Raw genomic sequence first — 19,450 nt, forward strand, 5'->3', positions numbered from 1 at the left:
TTCATTCAGCTGCCGGCTATGCATTTCCATTGTTTCAAATGATATTCATCATTTCCCCAATGACTAATGGTTTCACATTTACGATTCCCTAGAAAAAAAGACGTAAACGGCTTATCCATCTCACCTCATGTAAACTGTACCATTGCTATTTTCTTATGGCCTGAAATACGTAAAAGTCATTAGTTCGTTGTTATGATACGTGCCCCTTTTCTAGGCCAGGCACGAACACATCCGTTCTTCGTAATGCTTGCAGTGCCTGGGCTCCGACAAAGGCATAAACACGGGTATTATATGAAGGTAGTCAAAAACAGTTTTTGTATGTAGGTTTCTGTGTAAGTTTTGCCCATTGAGTAGAGATATAAAAGCGACCTACAGGGGTATTTAGTCCCGTTGGGTACTACGTCTGACAAAGATATCCTCCCCGAACAAGGTAGCAGGCAAGTTTTTATCATGTTTGTATAAATATATTTCACAATTGTGACGATTTACGAGCATGATCGATTCATAATAGGTGTAGCTTTGTTTTTCTAGACTACGTCCCATTGTAAGTATGTCCGTGTAGAATAGTTCAGACGGGTTTTCTAAATATACAGGAGACAGACAGTAGTAATTGGTGTAAGAGGATATATATATTATATGAGTACAAAAAGTGTGTAGAAATTATCGTATTGTTTGCTTATGGAAGAAAGGGATTGTTTGGATATCAGAAGGATTAGATGGATTCGAATTTTAGGTTACCTTCCATTTCACATATTCTGACCCAGATACCTGCCGCTGGGAACAGTGCTGGTACTCAACAACAGCAATTACTACAGCAGCAGCAACCACAGCAAGATCAGCAACGCTTATTGCGGCATCCTGGTATTATACCAATACCACAGTGCATTCCCGTTCAGCACTTGCCTGCTCAGCGCACTGCTCTACAATATACGTTCAAACCAAGTTTACATTTACAGAAAGATCACACGTCTTCGCCAATTATGCATACTAAGGTATTGCCAATGTCGCCCAGCTCACCTCTTACACCTCCTCCAACAGCTGCGGCCGCGAATGGCGGCTCCTTCATCTCTTCCGACGCAGGCGGGGTTTCATCCGCTAAGGTGAAAAATGCGTCCCTGCCTGCTGCTACTGATGTGAATGCGGGTCACGATCACCACAGCAATAGGGCATCAAGCTGTAAATGCAACCAAGACCACAAGCATCAGCGCAAGGTCCATAAACAATCTCACATTCCGCGTCCGCGCAACGCATTCATTCTCTTTAGGCAGCATTGGCACCAGCAGCTCTTTCCACAGGAACGAATTAAACAATCGGAACGTGGCAATGGATCATTTAAGACTAATTCACAAGTTTCAGTCGATATTGGCCAGCGTTGGCGATCGCTCTCTGCGGAAGATAGACAACACTGGCTAGATCTCGCCAAAAAAGAGAAAGAAGAGCACATGAAGAAGTACCCTAATTACAAGTACGTACCTAATAGGAGGGAGAAAAAAGGTACTAGTAGTAACGCAGCTACTACAGATAACATTTATGATGACGTTAAGAGTTCATGCGGCACGTGCCACCACAAGGAGGACGATTGTTAGATAACCACATTCATTAAACCCTTCATACATATATGTATTCTTGCATACACAATTGTTAGGTATTTATGACATAAACATTGTTACAACTGTGCCTTGATGGCCTGGGTATCCTAAATGATAAGCGCTAGTAAGTATCCGTGACGAGGTTCTGAAAAGATTCGAGATGGTTACCCGGCTTTCTTGAAATCGTCGAAACAAAATTTGCTTGAGGCTAATAAGAACTTAATCTTCAAGTTCTGTATGTACGAATAGATATAATTGATCATATTTGGCACTAGAGTCAGCATGACGGTTTTCAAGAGGTGGCTATCAAGCACAGTTAGGACACTTAATGCCAAACCGCCGGGATCTCTTCAGAAAGCGGCAAGAATGGAAATACTGGCGAAATATTATCCAAAAGACCTACTAAAATCTATAGAACTAGGTGAAAGTGCGATCCCAGAAGATACGAAGTTTGAGCCATCCAAAGGTGTAAAATTTGCTCCTCCTTATTTAGACAATTTTGCCGAATTACATCCTTATTGGGATTACAAGCCAGGCTTGCCAAATATTCACACTCACGGTCCACCGGAGTATTTCAACCTCGATGAACAACAGCAACCTCTACCTACTGAATTAGACGTTCCACGCGGTGCTTTCCTCTCAACTGAGGGGTTGTCTCAGACAACTTTGATTGCTAAAGGTATCCAAAGACAGACAGGTTTGAACGCCGATTTTATAGCAAAAAATTTGGTTATGAGACCGCTAGTGATGAAGAGGGTCTCAAACCAAACTGCAAAGGGTAAAATTCCCTCATACTACGCTCTAGTAGTCGTTGGTAACCGTGATGGTATGGTAGGACTAGGAGAGGGTAAGTCTAGGGAAGATATGTCAGAAGCAATTAAGAAAGCTCACTGGGATGCCGTCAGAAACCTAGTCCATATTCCAAGATACGAAAATAGAACAATATATGGTGATATTGATTACCGCTTCCACGGTGTGAAGCTTTTTATGAGGTCTGCAAAGCCAGGTTCTGGTTTGAGAGTAAACCACATCATCTTTGAAATATGTGAATGTGCGGGCATTAAAGACTTAAGTGCTAAGGTGTACAAGTCTAGAAACAGAATGAATGTTGCAAAGGGTACACTGGAGGCATTAGCTAATTCCCAGAAAACATTAGATGAAATTGCATTAGGACGGGGTAAGAAGCTGGTGGATGTTAGAAAGGTCTATTATTCTACTGAATGAATGCATTGAACTAAGTTGTTCTTTACCTTCCTAGTAATATATTATTCACATCAAAGTTATTGTATATAGTGTATACAAACGTAATCCTGTAGTTATAAGTTTATCTCTTAATGAGCGTCTTCGCTTTGTTAGAAAGCGCGATTCTTTAGAGCACACTTTTGAAAAAATGCACTTCACCGTCAACACTAAAACATTCCTGGCGTAAACTACATATAAACTAAAATGTTTGGTTTAGCAAAGCATCCCATTCGCCTGGCGAGCAACGCTCATCTAGTAAACTTTAATGTTTGCAAGAATCTTGTGGGTGCTAGGGGTGGAACAGTACGTACTGTCAAGACGTCTACTGTAGATTGGAAGCCGATTCGTACTACAAGGACACCCAAAGACAAAGAAAAAGAGAACTACAAATGGACTAGACGAACCTTTCTGGGATTAATGATTGCTATGCCTGTTGTATCGTTCTATCTCGGGTCCTGGCAACTGCGCCGTCTAAAGTGGAAAACTGAATTAATCGCTACGTGCGAGGATCGATTGGCGGCAGAACCAATACCAATGCCAAAACATTTCAGTCCCGAGATGTGTGAACTCCTTGAGTATGCGAAAGTCAAAGTAAAAGGTAAATTTTTGCACGATGAAGAGATATTTGTTGGTCCTAAGCTAAGAAATGGAACAAAGGGATACACTCTCTTTACCCCTTTCATTCGGAAAGACACAGGCGAAAAGATCCTCATTGAAAGAGGTTGGATAAGCGAGGAAAATGTATTACCAACAAACAGAAAACTCCGGCATTTGTCTCTTCCGGAAGGAGAAAACGTCGAGCTGACGTGTGTAATTAGAGTCCCCAAGGCTCGCGGTACTTTTCAATGGGATAAGAAAGACAGTGAAAGTCGTGTTTGGCAAATTCCTGATATGCCCGACATTTTTGCCTCTACCGGCACTCTCCCAGTACATCTGCAAGCACTATATGACTTACATGATCATAGGTGGGATGAAACAAAGAGCACAGTTACCGATCCGAAGAACAACGCACCATGGTGGAAATTTTGGACCAGGTCACATGCCACAGTTGAGACACCTGTCAGTACAAGAAAATTCGAAGACGACGATTTAGAGTTCAATGAATACCAATTTATCAAGGCAGGTGTTCCACTTGGTGTCCAGGCCAAGGTTACATTTAAAAATAACCATCTGCAATATTTAGTTACTTGGTATGGGTTGTCATTACTATCGTCAATCTTCCTTATTGCAGCGCTAAGGAAATCTGGTGGTAGTGCTTTATCACAAGCTCAAATAATGGCGGATAAGTTAAAACACTCTAAGAAGTTCTCTTAATAGTACACTCTAGCTTGTAAATAGTATATACTGCTAAGTACTGCACGTTTTATGTTATTATCAGTAGATACGGAATTTTGATTGTATTATCCCACCCAAAAAACCCATTTCCTTAATGACCATTATAAAAGCAGGTACGTGGAAATATATCAATTATAATTGATAGATGTCTAAAGAAGGGCTACGCGAGAGCAAAGCGGCTACAGAGTATCGGCTATCAATATCGAGTAATCCTGGTTCGAGAAGATCGTCTATTGGGGAAGTAAATGACCATCCTCGAAGCGGATCTGTAGAGAACAATAATGACGAGTTAAGAGGTGCTACGGTTATAGATACCTATGTTCTTCCTCAAATACAGGAGCTCACCGACTCTATGATAACCCTGGATGCCAATTTTACCCACATGAACTTTATACATGAGTCTTTAGTAGACTTTAACGAATCGATGAGCGCGCTACTATACGGTTTGATGTGCAATTCCTGGTGTGTGGACTTCCCCAACCTTCCGCACGATACTGCACACGAGCTCTCTATTCGCAAGGAACTACAAAGTTTAGAAAAAGAGAGACAGCTGCTACTGGCGCAATTGCGTGGAACTACTAGTCGGTCGCTTGCTGTTATAAGTGAGACAGAACCAACTCTCCAGAAGGAAAATACTCAGCTGGTAAAGAAGTCCACTGCTATCCCACAGTATAACACAATATCAATTCGCAGTATGGTGGCCGACGCTGAAGACGATGAGGATAACACTGCAGCTTCCTTCGTCTCCAACCCAACCCTAGCAGTTGCCCCTCCTGTTATTCCAGTACAACAAGATGTAGTACGAAGCAAACGAAGGTACTCAATACTTAATCAGATACGCAATAATGAATCTACATCTCAGCAAAATTCAAAAACTTCTAACCGCCTATCATCGCTTGCAATGCCTAGCATTACAGTTGAAAAGCGAAAATCACTAGCTGTAAGCGCAAGCAGAATTGCAAATAAAAAGCAAGCTCTTGTGCGTCCAGCCAGTAACGGAAAAACGTCGTCAGTGAGCAAGCGAGTTCACAATAATAGTACAGGGAAGTCAATATCAAGATCAGATCCACCAATGGCACCCCCGTTTACGACACAGGGAAGAAGACCTCCGTTCAGATGATCGAATAAGCATTTTAAGAGTTAAAACCCCCTTTCATGTATTCGTAGACCAGTTTCTTATTGCGAGAATAAAATAATGCGCGAGCAAATTAGGTGGGCGAGATTTTGGTCCAATACACCCGATAAGAAAAACTTATAAAAATAAGTTAACTAGAGGATTTAATAGGGTGATTCGGAAGAACCTTTCGATCAAGACGCGAAGAGCGGTTTAAACCTTTCTAGTTATTGCAAGATGTCTACTTGGGGACACGTTAAACATGGCGGCATGGACGATAGTATGGGGGACGACCATAGCGGCAGCAACATGGATTCCATGGCGGCGAATTCTAATCACATGATGAATACAGTGTTCTCTACTTCATACAGAGGATATCCAGTGCTTTTCAGTAATTTACATGCATCCACACGCGGCGAAGGGTTTGGAATTTTTCTACTGATCATATTGCTTTGCTTAACTTACAAAGCGGTTATTTTTCTCAGTTGGTGCTTAGAAGTGAAATGGTTTAAAACCATTGGTGCAGATTCCCAGCGTCGAATTGTTGATGATGACCAATATAAATCTTCCAGTTCATTGAATTCTACGAATAAATTCACGGATGACCTCGAGGGGGCTCGGATTCTACCAACGTTACCTACATTAATGTTTGATATATTTGCACCTTCGTGGCCCGAATTGATGCAAGATTTGACAAGACTAGTTCTGACATTTATTTCTACGATGTTAATCTATGCAACGATGTTGGTAGCGATGACCTACGTTGTGTTGTACTTCTTTGCTGTTGTTCTAGGCTTGGCCTTGGCAGAGTCGTTTTTCAACAGAATTAAAATTGTCCTTGTCAAAAGATGGGAACTCAAGCGGGAGATCCGTAGACGTTCGAACTGCCCAGGCGGGGGAAATTGCGAGCCTGGATGCGGTCAAGCTACTAAAACTGATGCACGCAGCTCACAAGATAACAGAACAGCCCCTTTATTGAGACAAGAGCAAAAGAAGAGTTGCTGCTGTGATCCTGTTGATCCTAGCGAATTCGAAGAAGATTTGATAAGGGAGGCTAATGAAGCTGTTAAAGAAAGGGAACTTGCAGGGAACATGGATGTGAGTTTAATGCCTGCTGAAAAGTTCAGATAGTTGGATTGTCAGCCATTTTCTATTGATGTTTATTAATTTAAATTTAATTAATCTTAAAAAACCGAATCCTATGGTTCGGAATCACGGCATAGTCAGCTAATATATATGTCTAGTTTGGCCATGTAATACATATTGCCAATGACCCTTGATTGAAACTTGGGTGCTTTTGCACGATAGCGCAAATTTTTTTTTTTTTTTCATCTTTAGTTTGAATGGCAAAACAGATTTGAAGTTCTCATATAAAAGAGATATTTTGTTATTGCAAGTAAAACAAGCAATTTTAATTACGGTTTCCATATAGCCGCATAGTGCTTTACTAGTCGCTATTATTACTAGCGTTTATTTTTATCGCCTGGAATAGAAAAGATATAGCTATAGGTAAGCCTTCAGATGTCAGGTGAGGAAATTGCTGCAGAAAAGGTTAGGGAAAAACCCGAAATCGAAGATAGTATTGGTGGAGAAGGAGATGTTCCAAGTGATGAAGAAGAAGGAGATGATGTGTTTGATTCCTCTGAAGAAGATGATGACTTAGATGATGATGAAGAAGAAGCTAGGAAAATTAAAGAAGGTTTCATAGTATCTGACGATGAAGAGGATGTATCGTCCTCAAGGAAGAAAAGAAAGAGAAAACATAAGCGTAGAGCCCAAGAGGATGAAGACCATGGGAAGCTGTCAGAGGATGATTTGGATCTTTTGATGGAAAATGCTGGTGTAAAGCGCTCCACGCGACCAACGGCGGAGGGTGGTAAAGGTAAATTTAAAAGATTAAAAAGAGTCGGTACATCTAATGAAGGTGAAGTTAATGAGCAACGGTCAACTGTAAAATCTGGCGTTAATAGACTAGAAGATTTTTTCTCGGAAGAAGAAGATGAGGAAGAATTGGATGACAATGAGGAGCGTAGTGTCAGATCTACTAAGAAGGATGTTATAGACGAATTAGATGATTTTATCGAAGACGATGAATTTTCTGATGAAGATGAAGAGACTAGACAACAAAGGAAGAAATTGAAGCAACAAAGAAGTAAACAGTCTGTTCAAATTACTGGCCTATCCTCTGACAAGATCGATGAAATGTATGAAATCTTTGGTGACGGCCATGATTACGATTGGGCCTTGGCTGTTGAGAATGAAGAAGACTTAGAAAATGTTGAAGAACTAAATGAAGAGGAGGATTCAGATGATCCAGCAGAACAGAAAAAGAAAAAGATCACTCTACAGGATATTTATGATTTGCAGGATCTTAAGAAGAACTTGATGACTGAGGAGGATATAGTTATAAGGCGGTCAGATATTCCAGAAAGATATCAAGAACTAAGGGTTGGTTTGCAAAACTATGGCCATCTAACACCTGATGACCAGCTTTTAGAACAAAACTGGATTAGTGATAAAATCGCCGTTGACAAAAACTTCGACCCTTCATATGATCTAACCGAATTCAAGGAGGCTATTGGAAATGCAGTAAAGTTTATTAGTAAAGAAAACTTAGAGGTTTCCTTCATTTATGCATATCGTCGTAACTACATCTCATCGAGAGACAAAAACGGGTTCATCTTGACTGAGGATGACTTATGGGATATTGTGTTTTACGACATTGAGTTCCACAGTATTATTTACAAACGAGACTACGTCAAGAAATTCTATGAGCAACTAAATGTGGATGATCCAATTGTCAATGAATATTTTAACGATGAAGCTATGACAGAATTGAATTCTTTGCAAGACATCTACAATTATTTGGAGTTTAAATACGCCCATGAAATTAACGAAGCGCTTCTTGCAGACTCAACTAGTGGAACTAAAAAACACCTGAAGAACTCCAGCTACGAAAAGTTCAAGAGCAGTGCATTGTACCAGGTAATAAACGACGTGGGTATAACCGCCGAACAGATTGGTCAAAATATTGCTGCAGAAACACAGATTCACCCTGTTACAGATCATCCAAATAGTAAACCAGCCGAGTCTATAACTGCCGTGTTGGAGTCTTCAGGTTCAGATCTTCAAGTATTTGCTAAGAACCATAAATTGGCCTGCGACACTGTTCAAAAGTATTACTCTTTAGAGATTGGCAATAATCCAAAGGTCAGGCAAAAAGTGAGAACGGACTTTTATAAGTACTATATTGTTGATGTGGTGTTAACAACCAAGGGTAAGAAAGAAATACAGAGAGGATCACCATATGAAGACATTAAATACGCGATAAACAGGACTCCGAATCAATTCCGTACAGCTCCTGATGTGTTCCTTCGTATGCTTGAGGCAGAATCATTACATTTGTTAAATATCAAAATTCACATGTCTTCACAAAGTCAGTATTGTGATCATTTATTCCAAACTGCACTTGAAACTACTAATACCTCCGAAATTGCCATTGAGTGGAATAGTTTTAGGCGGTCTGCATTCTATCGCGCTTTGGACAAGATCTTCAATGACATTTCACAAGAAATTAAAGATGAATTGAAAAAGACCACCCAAAAGTTAGTTGCTAACAGTGTTCGCCGTAGATTTATGTCCCGGTTAGACCAAGCCCCTTTTATACCAAATCCTAGAGAGCCAAAGATACCTAGAGTTTTAACGGTAAGTTACGGTCAAGGTAGATTTGGTGTAGACGCTGTTATTGCGGTATTACTTAACAGAAAGGGAGATTTTGTTAAAGACTACAAGATTGTTCAGAATCCTTTTGATAGGGATAATCCACAAGCTTTTGAGGCAGCTTTTGACAATATCATACAGGAAGCCCAGCCAAATGTGATTGGTATTAATGGTACCAATCCAAAGACACAAAAATTGTTTAAAAAGTTGCAGGAGGTGATCCAAAAGAAACAGCTTGTTGATAAGAAAGGCCATAACATTCCAGTCATATTTGTTGAGGATGAAATTGCAACACGTTATCAAGCAAGCGAGCGCGCAGCACAAGAATTCCCAAATAAACCAACATTGGTAAAATACTGTATTGCATTAGCTAGGTATGTGCACTCACCGCTACTAGAATACGTTAATTTATCAATGGAAGAGTTACAGTCGTTGTCCATTCATCCCCATCAATCTTTGCTTCCTCGCCATATTTTCCAAAGAGCGTTGGAAACGTCGTTTGTTGATATTGTGAATTTAGTTGGTACCGAAGTTAATAAGGCGAATGACAATTCATACTATGCTAGTGTCTTGCAATATGTTGCTGGATTTGGTAAGCGTAAAGCTATGGATTTCTTGGGATCATTACAACGGTTGAACGAACCACTATTAGCTCGTCAACAGTTAATCACTCATGACATTTTGCACATGACTATTTTCATGAACTCTGCAGGATTTTTATACATATCTTGGAATGAAAAAAGTCAGCGGTATGAAGATTTGGAACATGATCACCTGGACAGCACTAGAATTCACCCTGAAGATTATCATTTGGCAACAAAAGTTGCTGCAGATGCGTTAGAATACGACCCAGATGCTATTCGTGAAAAGGAAGAGCAAGGTACAATGAGTGAATTCATTGAACTTCTTCGTGAAGATCCAGACAGGAGGTCTAAATTAGAATCCTTGAACCTAGAGGCTTATGCAGAAGAGTTGGAGAGAACCACCGGACAAAGGAAGTTGAACAACTTAAATACTATCGTTCTAGAACTTCTTGAAGGCTTTGAGGAGCTAAGAAATGACTTCCATCCTCTGCATGGCGATGAGATTTTTACAACCCTCACAGGTGAGACGGACAAAACTTTCTTCAAAGGTAGTATTATTCCTGTTAGGATAGAAAGATTCAAGCACAATGATATAATTTGTGTTTCCAACTCTCAAGTAGAGTGTATTGTTAATGCCCAAAGACATTTAGGTGCTCAGCTAAAGCGTGCTGCGTCAGAAATCTATGAAGTGGGAAAAACATACCCCGCTAAGGTTATTTTCATTGATTACGAGAACATTAGTGCTGAGGTGTCTCTGTTGGACCACGACATTAAACACCAATACATTCCTGTTGATTATAGCAAGGATCCTGCCATCTGGAACTTAAAGCAAGAACTAGAAGACGTCGAGGAGGAAAAGAAGATATCTATGGCAGAGGCTCGTGCTAAAAGAACACATAGGGTTATTAACCATCCTTACTATTTTCCATTCAATGTAAAGCAGGCTGAAGACTATTTAAGAAGTAAAGAGCGCGGTGAATTTGTCATTCGTCAGTCATCGCGGGGCGACGATCACCTAGCGATTACATGGAAATTAGACAAAGATCTTTTCCAACATGTAGACATACAGGAGTTAAACAAGGAGAATCCACTTGCTTTGGGTCGTACGTTGATAGTTGATGGAAATCAATTCAATGATCTGGACCACATTATAGTCGAGTATCTCCAGAACAAGATTAAGCTATTGAACGAGATTACTTCAAATGAAAAGTTCAAGAGAGGTACAAAAAGGGAAGTTATACAGTTCATTGAAGATTACTCGAAGGTCAACCCTAATAGATCTGTCTACTATCTAAGTTTCAACTACGAGCACCCCGGCTGGTTCTATCTTATGTTCAAAATTAACGCTCAATCAAAATTATACACGTGGAACGTAAAACTGACACATAATGGATTTTCTTTGGCTGACTATAACTACCCTACTGTCATTCAGCTCTGCAATGGATTCAAGACACTTTTAAAATCAAGTAGTAAATCCAGACCTCAAGAATTAAATAACGGTGGTTACTATGGTTATTGAGTGATCATTGTCGACTGTGATAAATTTCGGCTCTCAAGCCTTGTAGTATAGGAATGTAAATAATGAAACATATTATCCAATAAGCCCCATTGATGTTCTTGAGTCTCTATTAAATTTTCTTCGATTTATTTAGTAAGGTACTAAGTTGCACGTATTCCGTGATAATGTATCTGGCCTCAACATAATTTTCCTTTTGACAAATACTTAACGTAATATACATAACCGAGACCCGGAATAATTTATTTTATACAAGAACGTAACATACAACCTACACTTCTTATTTCAAAACTAAGAATTGGTTGTGACTTATTGAAACTTCACGAGCAATAATTGCAATTACCTTTCTATAAAAAGACATGCACAGTATAAAATTTTTCAGCAGCAGAACTGTTACCAGAGCTGCACGCTTCAATTGCGCCCCTGCATATTATAGAGGCGTCATCGTTGGTAGACGTTATTATTCCAAAAGTGAGGATGGTAACAAGAAGAACCAGCTGTCCACCTCTGAAAATCCATTGGTACCGGTAAGTAAGGATCCGAAAGCAGCTAAGCCTACCCTGTGGTCACGTGTGAAACATGAAGCCCAGCATTATTGGGATGGAACCAAGTTGTTGGGTCTCGACGTCAAGATCTCATTTAAACTGGTGATGAAGATGGCTGCTGGTTATGAGCTAACACGTCGTGAAAAGATCCAGTTGAAGAGAACCACGACTGATATGATTCGTTTGATTCCATTTAGCGCATTTGTTATTGTGCCGTTTGCCGAACTACTGCTTCCAATTGCTTTGAAGTTGTTCCCTAACATGCTGCCATCGACCTATGAGTCTAAAAAAGATAAGCAAAAGAAGTTGGATAGTTTGAGGAAGACCAGAGCCGTAATGTCTGAGATTATCAAGGACAGCAAGCCACACCTGAAGACCAACACTATAGATGAAGGCCAAAGACTCGTTTTTACACAATTTTACAAGCACGTTAGAGAGACAGGTGAACCAGAATCTCGTGAGCAGTTAGTCCAAGTTGCCCGTTTGTTTACAGATGATACCGTCCTGGATAACCTCCCCCGCCCTCAGTTGGTGGCTCTCGCAAAGTATATTAACTTGCAGCCATTTGGAACGGATGTTATGTTGCGTTACCGTATCCGTTACAAGATGTTGGAATTGAAGAAAGACGATTTTGCCATTTATTACGAAGGCGTTGACTCTTTAGATCCAAACGAGCTGCGTCTTGCATGTGCAAGCAGAGGTATCAGAAATGTCAATGTTAATGACTCCGTTTTGCGTGAAAACCTCAACAACTGGCTAAATCTAAGATTGAAAGACAAAATTCCATCCAGTCTTTTGATCATGACCACTGCCTACACCTATGGTGACATCAGTTCAACTAAGTCCCTTTACGACGCATTGTGCGACGTGTTGAGTGGTATTCCAGACGAACTATACCATGAAGTCAAGGTTAACGTTGTAGAAGAAGCCAACGCTACCCACAAGTCCAAGATGGCCCAGCTAAAGGAGCAGGAGGAAATTATGAAGGAGGAAGAACAGCAAGAGAAAGATGCTGTTGTCAAGGTCAAGGATGAGTTAAGCTTGGACGAACTAGATGAAAAGGCTGCCCAAGTCACCAAAGTTGCTGAGAAGACCAAATAGTCGCTCTAATCCGCGCTTTCTTTCGGCACTTATAAATCTCATACTACCAAAAAACATACCACTTGTACATAACTTATCAATGCTGCACCATGGAAAGGTCCAAATTATAAATAGAATATGCATATGTTGCCGTCGTCAAAGAAATTGAACTGACCGATCTAGCTATGCATAATTAAATTAAACCACGGGAACAATTTTGTTATATAGGCATGTGTTGTAATTACGACGCGGAGTAATATTAGAAAAACGGCCGTAACAACGCATTAACATTTAAGTTCTAAGAACTTAAAGTTAAATAAAATACAGTCAATAAACCGCATTAGTTAGCCCCTTTTGTAACTTGTAATCTATTATACGACATAAATAACTTCGTTGAAAACTCACTTACCCGGAGCAAAAATGGAAGCTGTAGATTCAATAGATTCTGTAATTAGGCGCCGTGAAGCCGAAAAAAAATTTCTACGAGAATAAACGTAAAATTCATGAACATGGTGAGAGGGTTTGTTTATCTGAATGTTTAAGAGCTTTAGTTTACCAAGCTCATTCAAACTTTTGCAAAGACAGGTTTTATTTCCTAGGTGCTATAAATCAAGTTTATCCACGGTTAAGTCATCTATTCTAGCGATGTCTAGTGAAGAACAAAAGTTGCCAAAGGTTGATCCATCTACTGGGGAAATCATCATTAATCCTCTAAAAGAAGATGGCAGTCCTAAATCTAGTAAGGAGATAGAGAAAGAAAAGAAGAAGGCTGAAAAGTTGCTGAAATTTGCGGCTAAACAAGCCAAGAAGGCCGAAAACCAAGCGAACCAACAGAAAAATCAAAGTAAAAAGGAAAAGAAGAAGAAGGAGACCGAGGTTATTCCTGAGTTTATTGATAAAACTGTTCCAGGAGAGAAGAAAATCTTAGTTTCATTGGAAGATCCTGCTTTGAAGGCTTACAATCCTGCCAACGTTGAATCTTCTTGGTATGAATGGTGGAACAAATCTGGATATTTTGAGCCCGAGTTCACTGCTGAGGGTGACGTTAAACCTGAGGGTGTATTCTGTATTCCAGCGCCACCTCCAAATGTTACTGGTGCCCTTCACATTGGCCATGCACTTACAATTGCCATCCAAGATTCTTTGATAAGATATAACCGTATGAAGGGTAAGACTGTTTTGTTCTTGCCTGGTTTTGATCATGCTGGTATTGCTACTCAATCTGTTGTTGAGAAACAGCTTTGGGCCAAGGAAAGAAAGACTAGACATGACTTTACCCGTGAAGATTTCTTGAAGAAGGTCTGGGACTGGAAGGAGCTTTACCACCAAAAGATCAAAAGCCAAATCAAGAAGTTAGGTGCTTCTTACGACTGGTCACACGAGGCTTTTACATTGGATCCAAAGTATTCTGAAGCTGTCACTGAAGCTTTTGTGAGATTGCATGAGGACGGCATCATTTACCGTGCTTCTCGTTTGGTGAACTGGTCTGTGGCACTAAACACTGCTATCTCCAACTTGGAAGTTGAAAATAAGGAAGTTAAAGGTAGAACTTTAATTTCTGTTCCAGGTTATGAGGATAAGGTGGAGTTTGGTGTTTTGACTTCTTTTGCCTACCCAGTTATCGATTCAGATGAGAAATTGATTGTCGCTACTACTAGACCTGAAACTATTTTTGGTGATACTGCCGTTGCTATCCACCCTGATGATCCACGTTACACTCACCTACATGGTAAGTTTGTTCAACATCCATTTTTGCCACGTAAAATACCAATTGTTTGCGACAGTGAAGCTGTTGACATGTCTTTCGGTACCGGTGCAGTTAAGATTACTCCTGGCCATGACCAAAACGATTACAACACTGGTAAGCGTCACAACCTAGAGATAATTAATATTCTAACTGAAAATGGTTTGTTAAACGAGGAGTGTGGTCCTGAATGGGAGGGTATGAAGAGATTTGATGCCAGAAAGCTTGTTATTGAGAAGTTAAAGGAAGCTGGCCTCTACATTGACCAAAAAGACAATGAAATGGTAATTCCAACATGCTCGAGATCTGGTGATATAATTGAACCATACTTGAAGCCACAATGGTGGGTTTCTCAAACTCACATGGCTAAGATGGCCCTTGCTGCTGTGAGGGATGGTAGTATCATCATTACTCCAGAATCATCTCAAGCAGAATACTTCCACTGGTTAGAAAACATTCAAGATTGGTGTATTTCTAGACAGCTATGGTGGGGTCACCGTTGTCCTGTGTACTTTGTTAATATTGAGGGCATGGAGCAGGACAGAAATGACGGATCCTACTGGGTGTCTGGTCGGACATTGCAAGAAGCCGAAAAGAAGGCCGCTAAAAAATTTGCAGGCCAAACCTACGTCTTGGAGCAAGACGAAGATGTGTTAGATACTTGGTTTTCTTCAGGGTTATGGCCATTTGCTACTTTAGGCTGGCCAAATAAGACCCCTGATTTGGAAAAATTCTATCCTTTCTCCATGTTGGAAACAGGTTGGGACATTCTATTCTTCTGGGTTTCTAGAATGATCTTGATGGGTCTTCAGTTAACCGGTAGCATTCCATTTAAGGAGGTTTTCTGTCATTCTCTAGTGCGTGATGCTCAAGGCCGTAAGATGTCCAAGTCATTGGGTAACGTTGTTGACCCATTGGATGTGATTAGCGGAATCAAATTAGACGATTTGCACGCCAAGTTATTGCTTGGTAATTTAGACCCAAGAGAGATAGCTAAGGCGAAGGCAGGTCAGAAAGAATCTTATCCAAACGGTATTCCACAATGTGGTACTGACGCCTTAAGATTTGCGTTGTGTGCATACACTACTGGTGGCCGTGACATCAACTTAGATATTCTACGTGTTGAAGGTTACAGAAAGTTCTGTAACAAGATCTACCAAGCTACTAAGTTTGCCTTAATGCGCCTAGGCGATGACTACGTCCCTCAAGCTACCGAAAAGCTTTCGGGTAATGAATCTTTGGTTGAAAAATGGATTTTACACAAATTGACCAAAGTTGCAAATACTGTCAACGTTGCATTTGAAAAGCGTGACTTCTTGACTGCTACCTCCAGCATCTACGACTTCTGGTATTTAGTTTGTGATGTCTACATTGAAAACTCTAAATACTTGATCCAAGAAGGTAGCGACATCGAAAAGGCATCTGCTAAGGACACTTTATATATTCTATTGGACAATGCTTTGAAGTTAATTCATCCATTCATGCCCTTTGTTACTGAAGAAATGTGGCAACGTTTACCAAAAAGAGCATCTGAAACTAGCCCAACTATCATCAAGGCTAAATACCCCGAGTTCCGTGAAGAACTCTCAAACACCCAAGCTGCCGCTGACTACGAATTGGTGTTGGAAGCTACAAAGGAAATTCGTTCACTATTGGCTCAATACAACATATTAAACAACGGTAAGGTTTTCATTGAAGTCATGGACAATCAAAAGCTATTTGAGTCGATGAGCTCTCAAAATGCTTCTATTGTTTCTTTGATCAAGGCCATTGACGAGGTCAATGTTGTTCAAAATGCAAACCGTATCCCAGAGGGGTGCGTGCTAAACAGTGTTACTCCTGAAATCAATGTTCATGTATTGGTTAAAGGTCAAGTTGACATTGACGCAGAGCTTGAGAAAGTATCCAGCAAGTTGGAGAAGGCGGAAAAGACTAAAAGCTCCATTGAGAAATTAATTTCCAGCAAAGATTATGAAGCGAAGGCAAACGAACATGCAAAGAAGGCTAATAATTACAGACTAGAAAGCACTATTGCTGAAATAGAAACCCTCCAAGCCACCATAGCCAACTTGGAAAAGTTAAAGTTGTAGAATAGCGTTGAATAAAAGTTATCCGCACACATGACTTTTTGAATAGTCTGTAAATATACATTACGTATTGTTTTAATAATGTTCACTATCCAATTAATTATAAATGCAAAATCTCATCACCGTTGCTTCCAGATGAAATCCTTCTCTATCTTGGTCTTTATTGAACCTCTAAAATACTTTGATTGTTTAACACATTCTTGCTCCGCCAGCTCTAATACATGAAACATAACCTTCTCAGTGAAAGAGCCACTACTATCTAGCAGTAGTAGCGAGATGCTATCAGATTCAACTTGGAATGCTATAGTAAATACGCTAGTAGCGCTTTCTAGTTGAGTTGTATCTGGATTTACAAAATTTTCTCCCGCAGCATTAACAGCAATAGAAACCGCAGAAAACGATGCTTTCAGAGGAATAGCAGCATCTATTAAAGCCAAATACGCAGCATTAAGTGATGCGGCTAGCTCTAAATGTTCATGATGACCAACAGATTTCAAAACTTGGAAGGTTATTTGACACAACTGACGAGGATGTAAATGAGCTTCAACAACTGGCATTATTACTGACCTAATCTTATCCTCTAGAAACTTTTCACGGTTACATGGAGGACCTGTCACCGGCCTTACGATAATTTCTAGTGAAATATGCTGTGAAATTTCTTGCCTTGCTTTTGGTTCAATAGGGCCTGTTACTGAACAAAGAACAGATACCGTGGAAGTATCATATTGTGCAGAACCGTCTACATGGTCTAGTACGGACATAGACATGGCTAATTGCTGCTGTTTTACTGGCGATGAGTTTCTTGTATTATATGGAACTTTGTTGCACAGGAATTTTTTCTACTTGGTAACCCGGACCTTCAACGACATCATTAACATTGGACCACTACAAAAGGTAACAGAGGATCATCAACGTACACCTGGTGAGGTGTCTAGCTGATTAAGATGGAGGCGAGCTATGAAACTAATAATAATTCGAACAACTCAGATCATTTACGAAAAGGCCTTGTCGTAAAAGGGCAAGATGCGGTAATTGCCGGTTCAATATCAGGCTTACTGGCACGCCTGTTAACTGCTCCGATGGATACCGTCAAGATCCGTTATCAGTTGCAGGTTAAAACTGAGCATAAATATACGAACATTGTGAATACATTTAGAACAATTGTTCGAGAAGAAGGTTTATTGGCATTCTGGAAGGGAAATGTCCCGGCTTCCATACTATATGTACTGTATGGATCATTACAGTTTACATCATACGCATATTTCAACAAACTTATCGATAAAAACTTCCAGTTGTCTCCTCAAAAGCACAGCTGGATTGTGGGTACACTAGCAGGTACCATAAGCAGCATGGTCACGTATCCGTTCGATGTACTGCGTACTCGCTTCGTCGCTAATAGGCATCATCGCCGTCTACGGCTGATGGACACCGTTATGTGCATAAAACATCAAGAAGGCTTTCTAGGGTTCTTCCGTGGATATTTATTATCAATGGTGACAGTTGGAGCATCTGCAGGAATCATATTTGGAACTTATGAAACACTGACTATCCAATCGGAGACTTTCAATATTCCATGGATCGGTAATTGCGCAAGCACTGTTGCCGCTGTAGCTTCAAAAACTATCACTTTTCCAATCGATACAATACGAAGACGAATGCAGGTGATGGATTCATCAGCCATAGACACATTTACACGTCACCCCAATACCTACCGTTCATACAGGGGCTCATCATTTATTTCAATTGCTACTCGCATAATTCAACAAGAGGGTATTTCTTCGCTGTACAAAGGGCTTTCTATGGCCCTTTGTAAAAGCGCTCCGTCTACCATAATTACACTTTGGACTTATGAACGGGTATTATCACTATTATCGACCCAATAAGCCGGGTTAAATAGCTCAACTCATCACATAGTCTTTGATCTATATTTTTGTTCATGTATTCTCATGCCGACGTAGCTAATGATATTGTAATAATTGAAATTTCTCAGTGAACTTGTCTTCGTAACGGACAAATATATGAAGGTTAAAAGGTTGGATTTATTAGGAAGTTATTAGGACTCAGAGACTATGACTGTAACGGCTAAGAATGTACTATGCTATGTTCCCAATAAAATTGGATATGTGCGCGTCATAACTTTGATTCTGTCGTGCTTTTTGATGAAAAACCACCCCATATGGACTTCTGCCGTATATGGTATCTCCTGCCTCCTGGATGCGCTAGATGGTACCATGGCCAGAAAGTATTCTCAAACGAGTCGGTTTGGGTCGGTTTTAGATATGGTGACAGATAGGTCGACGACAAATGCTTTGATATGTTTCCTTTGTTTGATATATCCAAAATTAACTCCTCTGTTCCAAGTGTTGATAGCGTTGGATTTATCTAGTCACTACATGCATATGTATGCGTCATTGAGTTGCGGGGAAGAGTCGCATAAGACAATAGAAAAAGACCAATGGCTTCTACATCTCTATTACTCGAGCAGAACTGTTTTATTCATTATTTGCTTTTTCAATGAGTTGTTCTACTTCGGTGTATACTTATCTGGATTTCCACAATTACCCCACATTAAGGTTCCATTCCACTCGGAACCAGTTCATTTTGGGTCATTAATTGCGGTTTTCTGTTTACCGGGTTACGTTTTCAAGCAAATTGCTAACATTGTACAGCTTAATAGGGCATCTGTGTTACTAGCCCGTTTAGATGCTAGGGATGCTACACAACGTTTGAGGTGTACGGACTCTAAACAGGAATGAGGCGTTAGCTGTCAAATTTAAAATAGTGTCTATTTGAGTAAGTAGGTTTAATCATATCGTAATACTTAAATATGAAAGCAATAGCTTGGCAAGTTTAAAAGGTTCGACGCGTCAGATAAAAGAGACATTATGACCCTG

The 19,450-nt window shown here is 40.2% G+C and overlaps 11 protein-coding genes across 11 annotated transcripts; 10 read left to right on the plus strand and 1 right to left on the minus strand.

Annotated features, from left to right (window-relative positions):
- Positions 1-716: 716 nt before the first annotated feature.
- Positions 717-1,586, plus strand: AW171_hschr63933 (HMG-box domain-containing protein; the record flags this gene model as incomplete). Its single annotated transcript, XM_018133443.1, has 1 exon — positions 717-1,586. The coding sequence occupies one exon, from the start codon at positions 717-719 to the stop codon at positions 1,584-1,586; it is 870 nt and encodes a 289-aa protein (XP_017988932.1).
- A 285-nt stretch (positions 1,587-1,871) lies between these two features.
- Positions 1,872-2,813, plus strand: MRPS5 (mitochondrial 37S ribosomal protein uS5m; the record flags this gene model as incomplete). The annotated part of the gene is made up of 1 exon (XM_018133444.1): positions 1,872-2,813. One exon carries the CDS (start codon positions 1,872-1,874, stop codon positions 2,811-2,813), a length of 942 nt encoding a protein of 313 aa, XP_017988933.1.
- A 222-nt stretch (positions 2,814-3,035) lies between these two features.
- Positions 3,036-4,145, plus strand: SHY1 (cytochrome oxidase assembly protein SHY1; the record flags this gene model as incomplete). The annotated part of the gene is made up of 1 exon (XM_018133445.1): positions 3,036-4,145. The coding sequence occupies one exon, from the start codon at positions 3,036-3,038 to the stop codon at positions 4,143-4,145; it is 1,110 nt and encodes a 369-aa protein (XP_017988934.1).
- A 166-nt stretch (positions 4,146-4,311) lies between these two features.
- Positions 4,312-5,286, plus strand: DAM1 (Dam1p; the record flags this gene model as incomplete). Its single annotated transcript, XM_018133446.1, has 1 exon — positions 4,312-5,286. The coding sequence occupies one exon, from the start codon at positions 4,312-4,314 to the stop codon at positions 5,284-5,286; it is 975 nt and encodes a 324-aa protein (XP_017988935.1).
- A 231-nt stretch (positions 5,287-5,517) lies between these two features.
- On the plus strand, positions 5,518-6,411 carry CTR1 (high-affinity Cu transporter CTR1; the record flags this gene model as incomplete). The annotated part of the gene is made up of 1 exon (XM_018133447.1): positions 5,518-6,411. One exon carries the CDS (start codon positions 5,518-5,520, stop codon positions 6,409-6,411), a length of 894 nt encoding a protein of 297 aa, XP_017988936.1.
- Positions 6,412-6,801: 390 nt separating this feature from the next.
- SPT6 (chromatin-remodeling histone chaperone SPT6) lies at positions 6,802-11,103 on the plus strand (the record flags this gene model as incomplete). The annotated part of the gene is made up of 1 exon (XM_018133448.1): positions 6,802-11,103. The coding sequence occupies one exon, from the start codon at positions 6,802-6,804 to the stop codon at positions 11,101-11,103; it is 4,302 nt and encodes a 1,433-aa protein (XP_017988937.1).
- A 356-nt stretch (positions 11,104-11,459) lies between these two features.
- YLH47 (Ylh47p) lies at positions 11,460-12,746 on the plus strand (the record flags this gene model as incomplete). Its single annotated transcript, XM_018133449.1, has 1 exon — positions 11,460-12,746. One exon carries the CDS (start codon positions 11,460-11,462, stop codon positions 12,744-12,746), a length of 1,287 nt encoding a protein of 428 aa, XP_017988938.1.
- Positions 12,747-13,259: 513 nt separating this feature from the next.
- Positions 13,260-16,559, plus strand: VAS1 (valine--tRNA ligase; the record flags this gene model as incomplete). Its single annotated transcript, XM_018133450.1, has 1 exon — positions 13,260-16,559. The coding sequence occupies one exon, from the start codon at positions 13,260-13,262 to the stop codon at positions 16,557-16,559; it is 3,300 nt and encodes a 1,099-aa protein (XP_017988939.1).
- Positions 16,560-16,675: 116 nt separating this feature from the next.
- RRP46 (exosome non-catalytic core subunit RRP46) lies at positions 16,676-17,323 on the minus strand (the record flags this gene model as incomplete). The annotated part of the gene is made up of 1 exon (XM_018133451.1): positions 16,676-17,323. The coding sequence occupies one exon, from the start codon at positions 17,321-17,323 to the stop codon at positions 16,676-16,678; it is 648 nt and encodes a 215-aa protein (XP_017988940.1).
- A 177-nt stretch (positions 17,324-17,500) lies between these two features.
- Positions 17,501-18,439, plus strand: TPC1 (thiamine transporter TPC1; the record flags this gene model as incomplete). Its single annotated transcript, XM_018133452.1, has 1 exon — positions 17,501-18,439. The coding sequence occupies one exon, from the start codon at positions 17,501-17,503 to the stop codon at positions 18,437-18,439; it is 939 nt and encodes a 312-aa protein (XP_017988941.1).
- A 186-nt stretch (positions 18,440-18,625) lies between these two features.
- Positions 18,626-19,312, plus strand: PIS1 (CDP-diacylglycerol--inositol 3-phosphatidyltransferase; the record flags this gene model as incomplete). Its single annotated transcript, XM_018133453.1, has 1 exon — positions 18,626-19,312. One exon carries the CDS (start codon positions 18,626-18,628, stop codon positions 19,310-19,312), a length of 687 nt encoding a protein of 228 aa, XP_017988942.1.
- Positions 19,313-19,450: the final 138 nt, after the last annotated feature.

Source organism: Eremothecium sinecaudum, chromosome VI (genome assembly GCF_001548555.1).
Source record: "Eremothecium sinecaudum strain ATCC 58844 chromosome VI, complete sequence".
In the NCBI taxonomy this organism is placed as follows: Eukaryota; Fungi; Ascomycota; class Saccharomycetes; order Saccharomycetales; family Saccharomycetaceae; genus Eremothecium; species Eremothecium sinecaudum.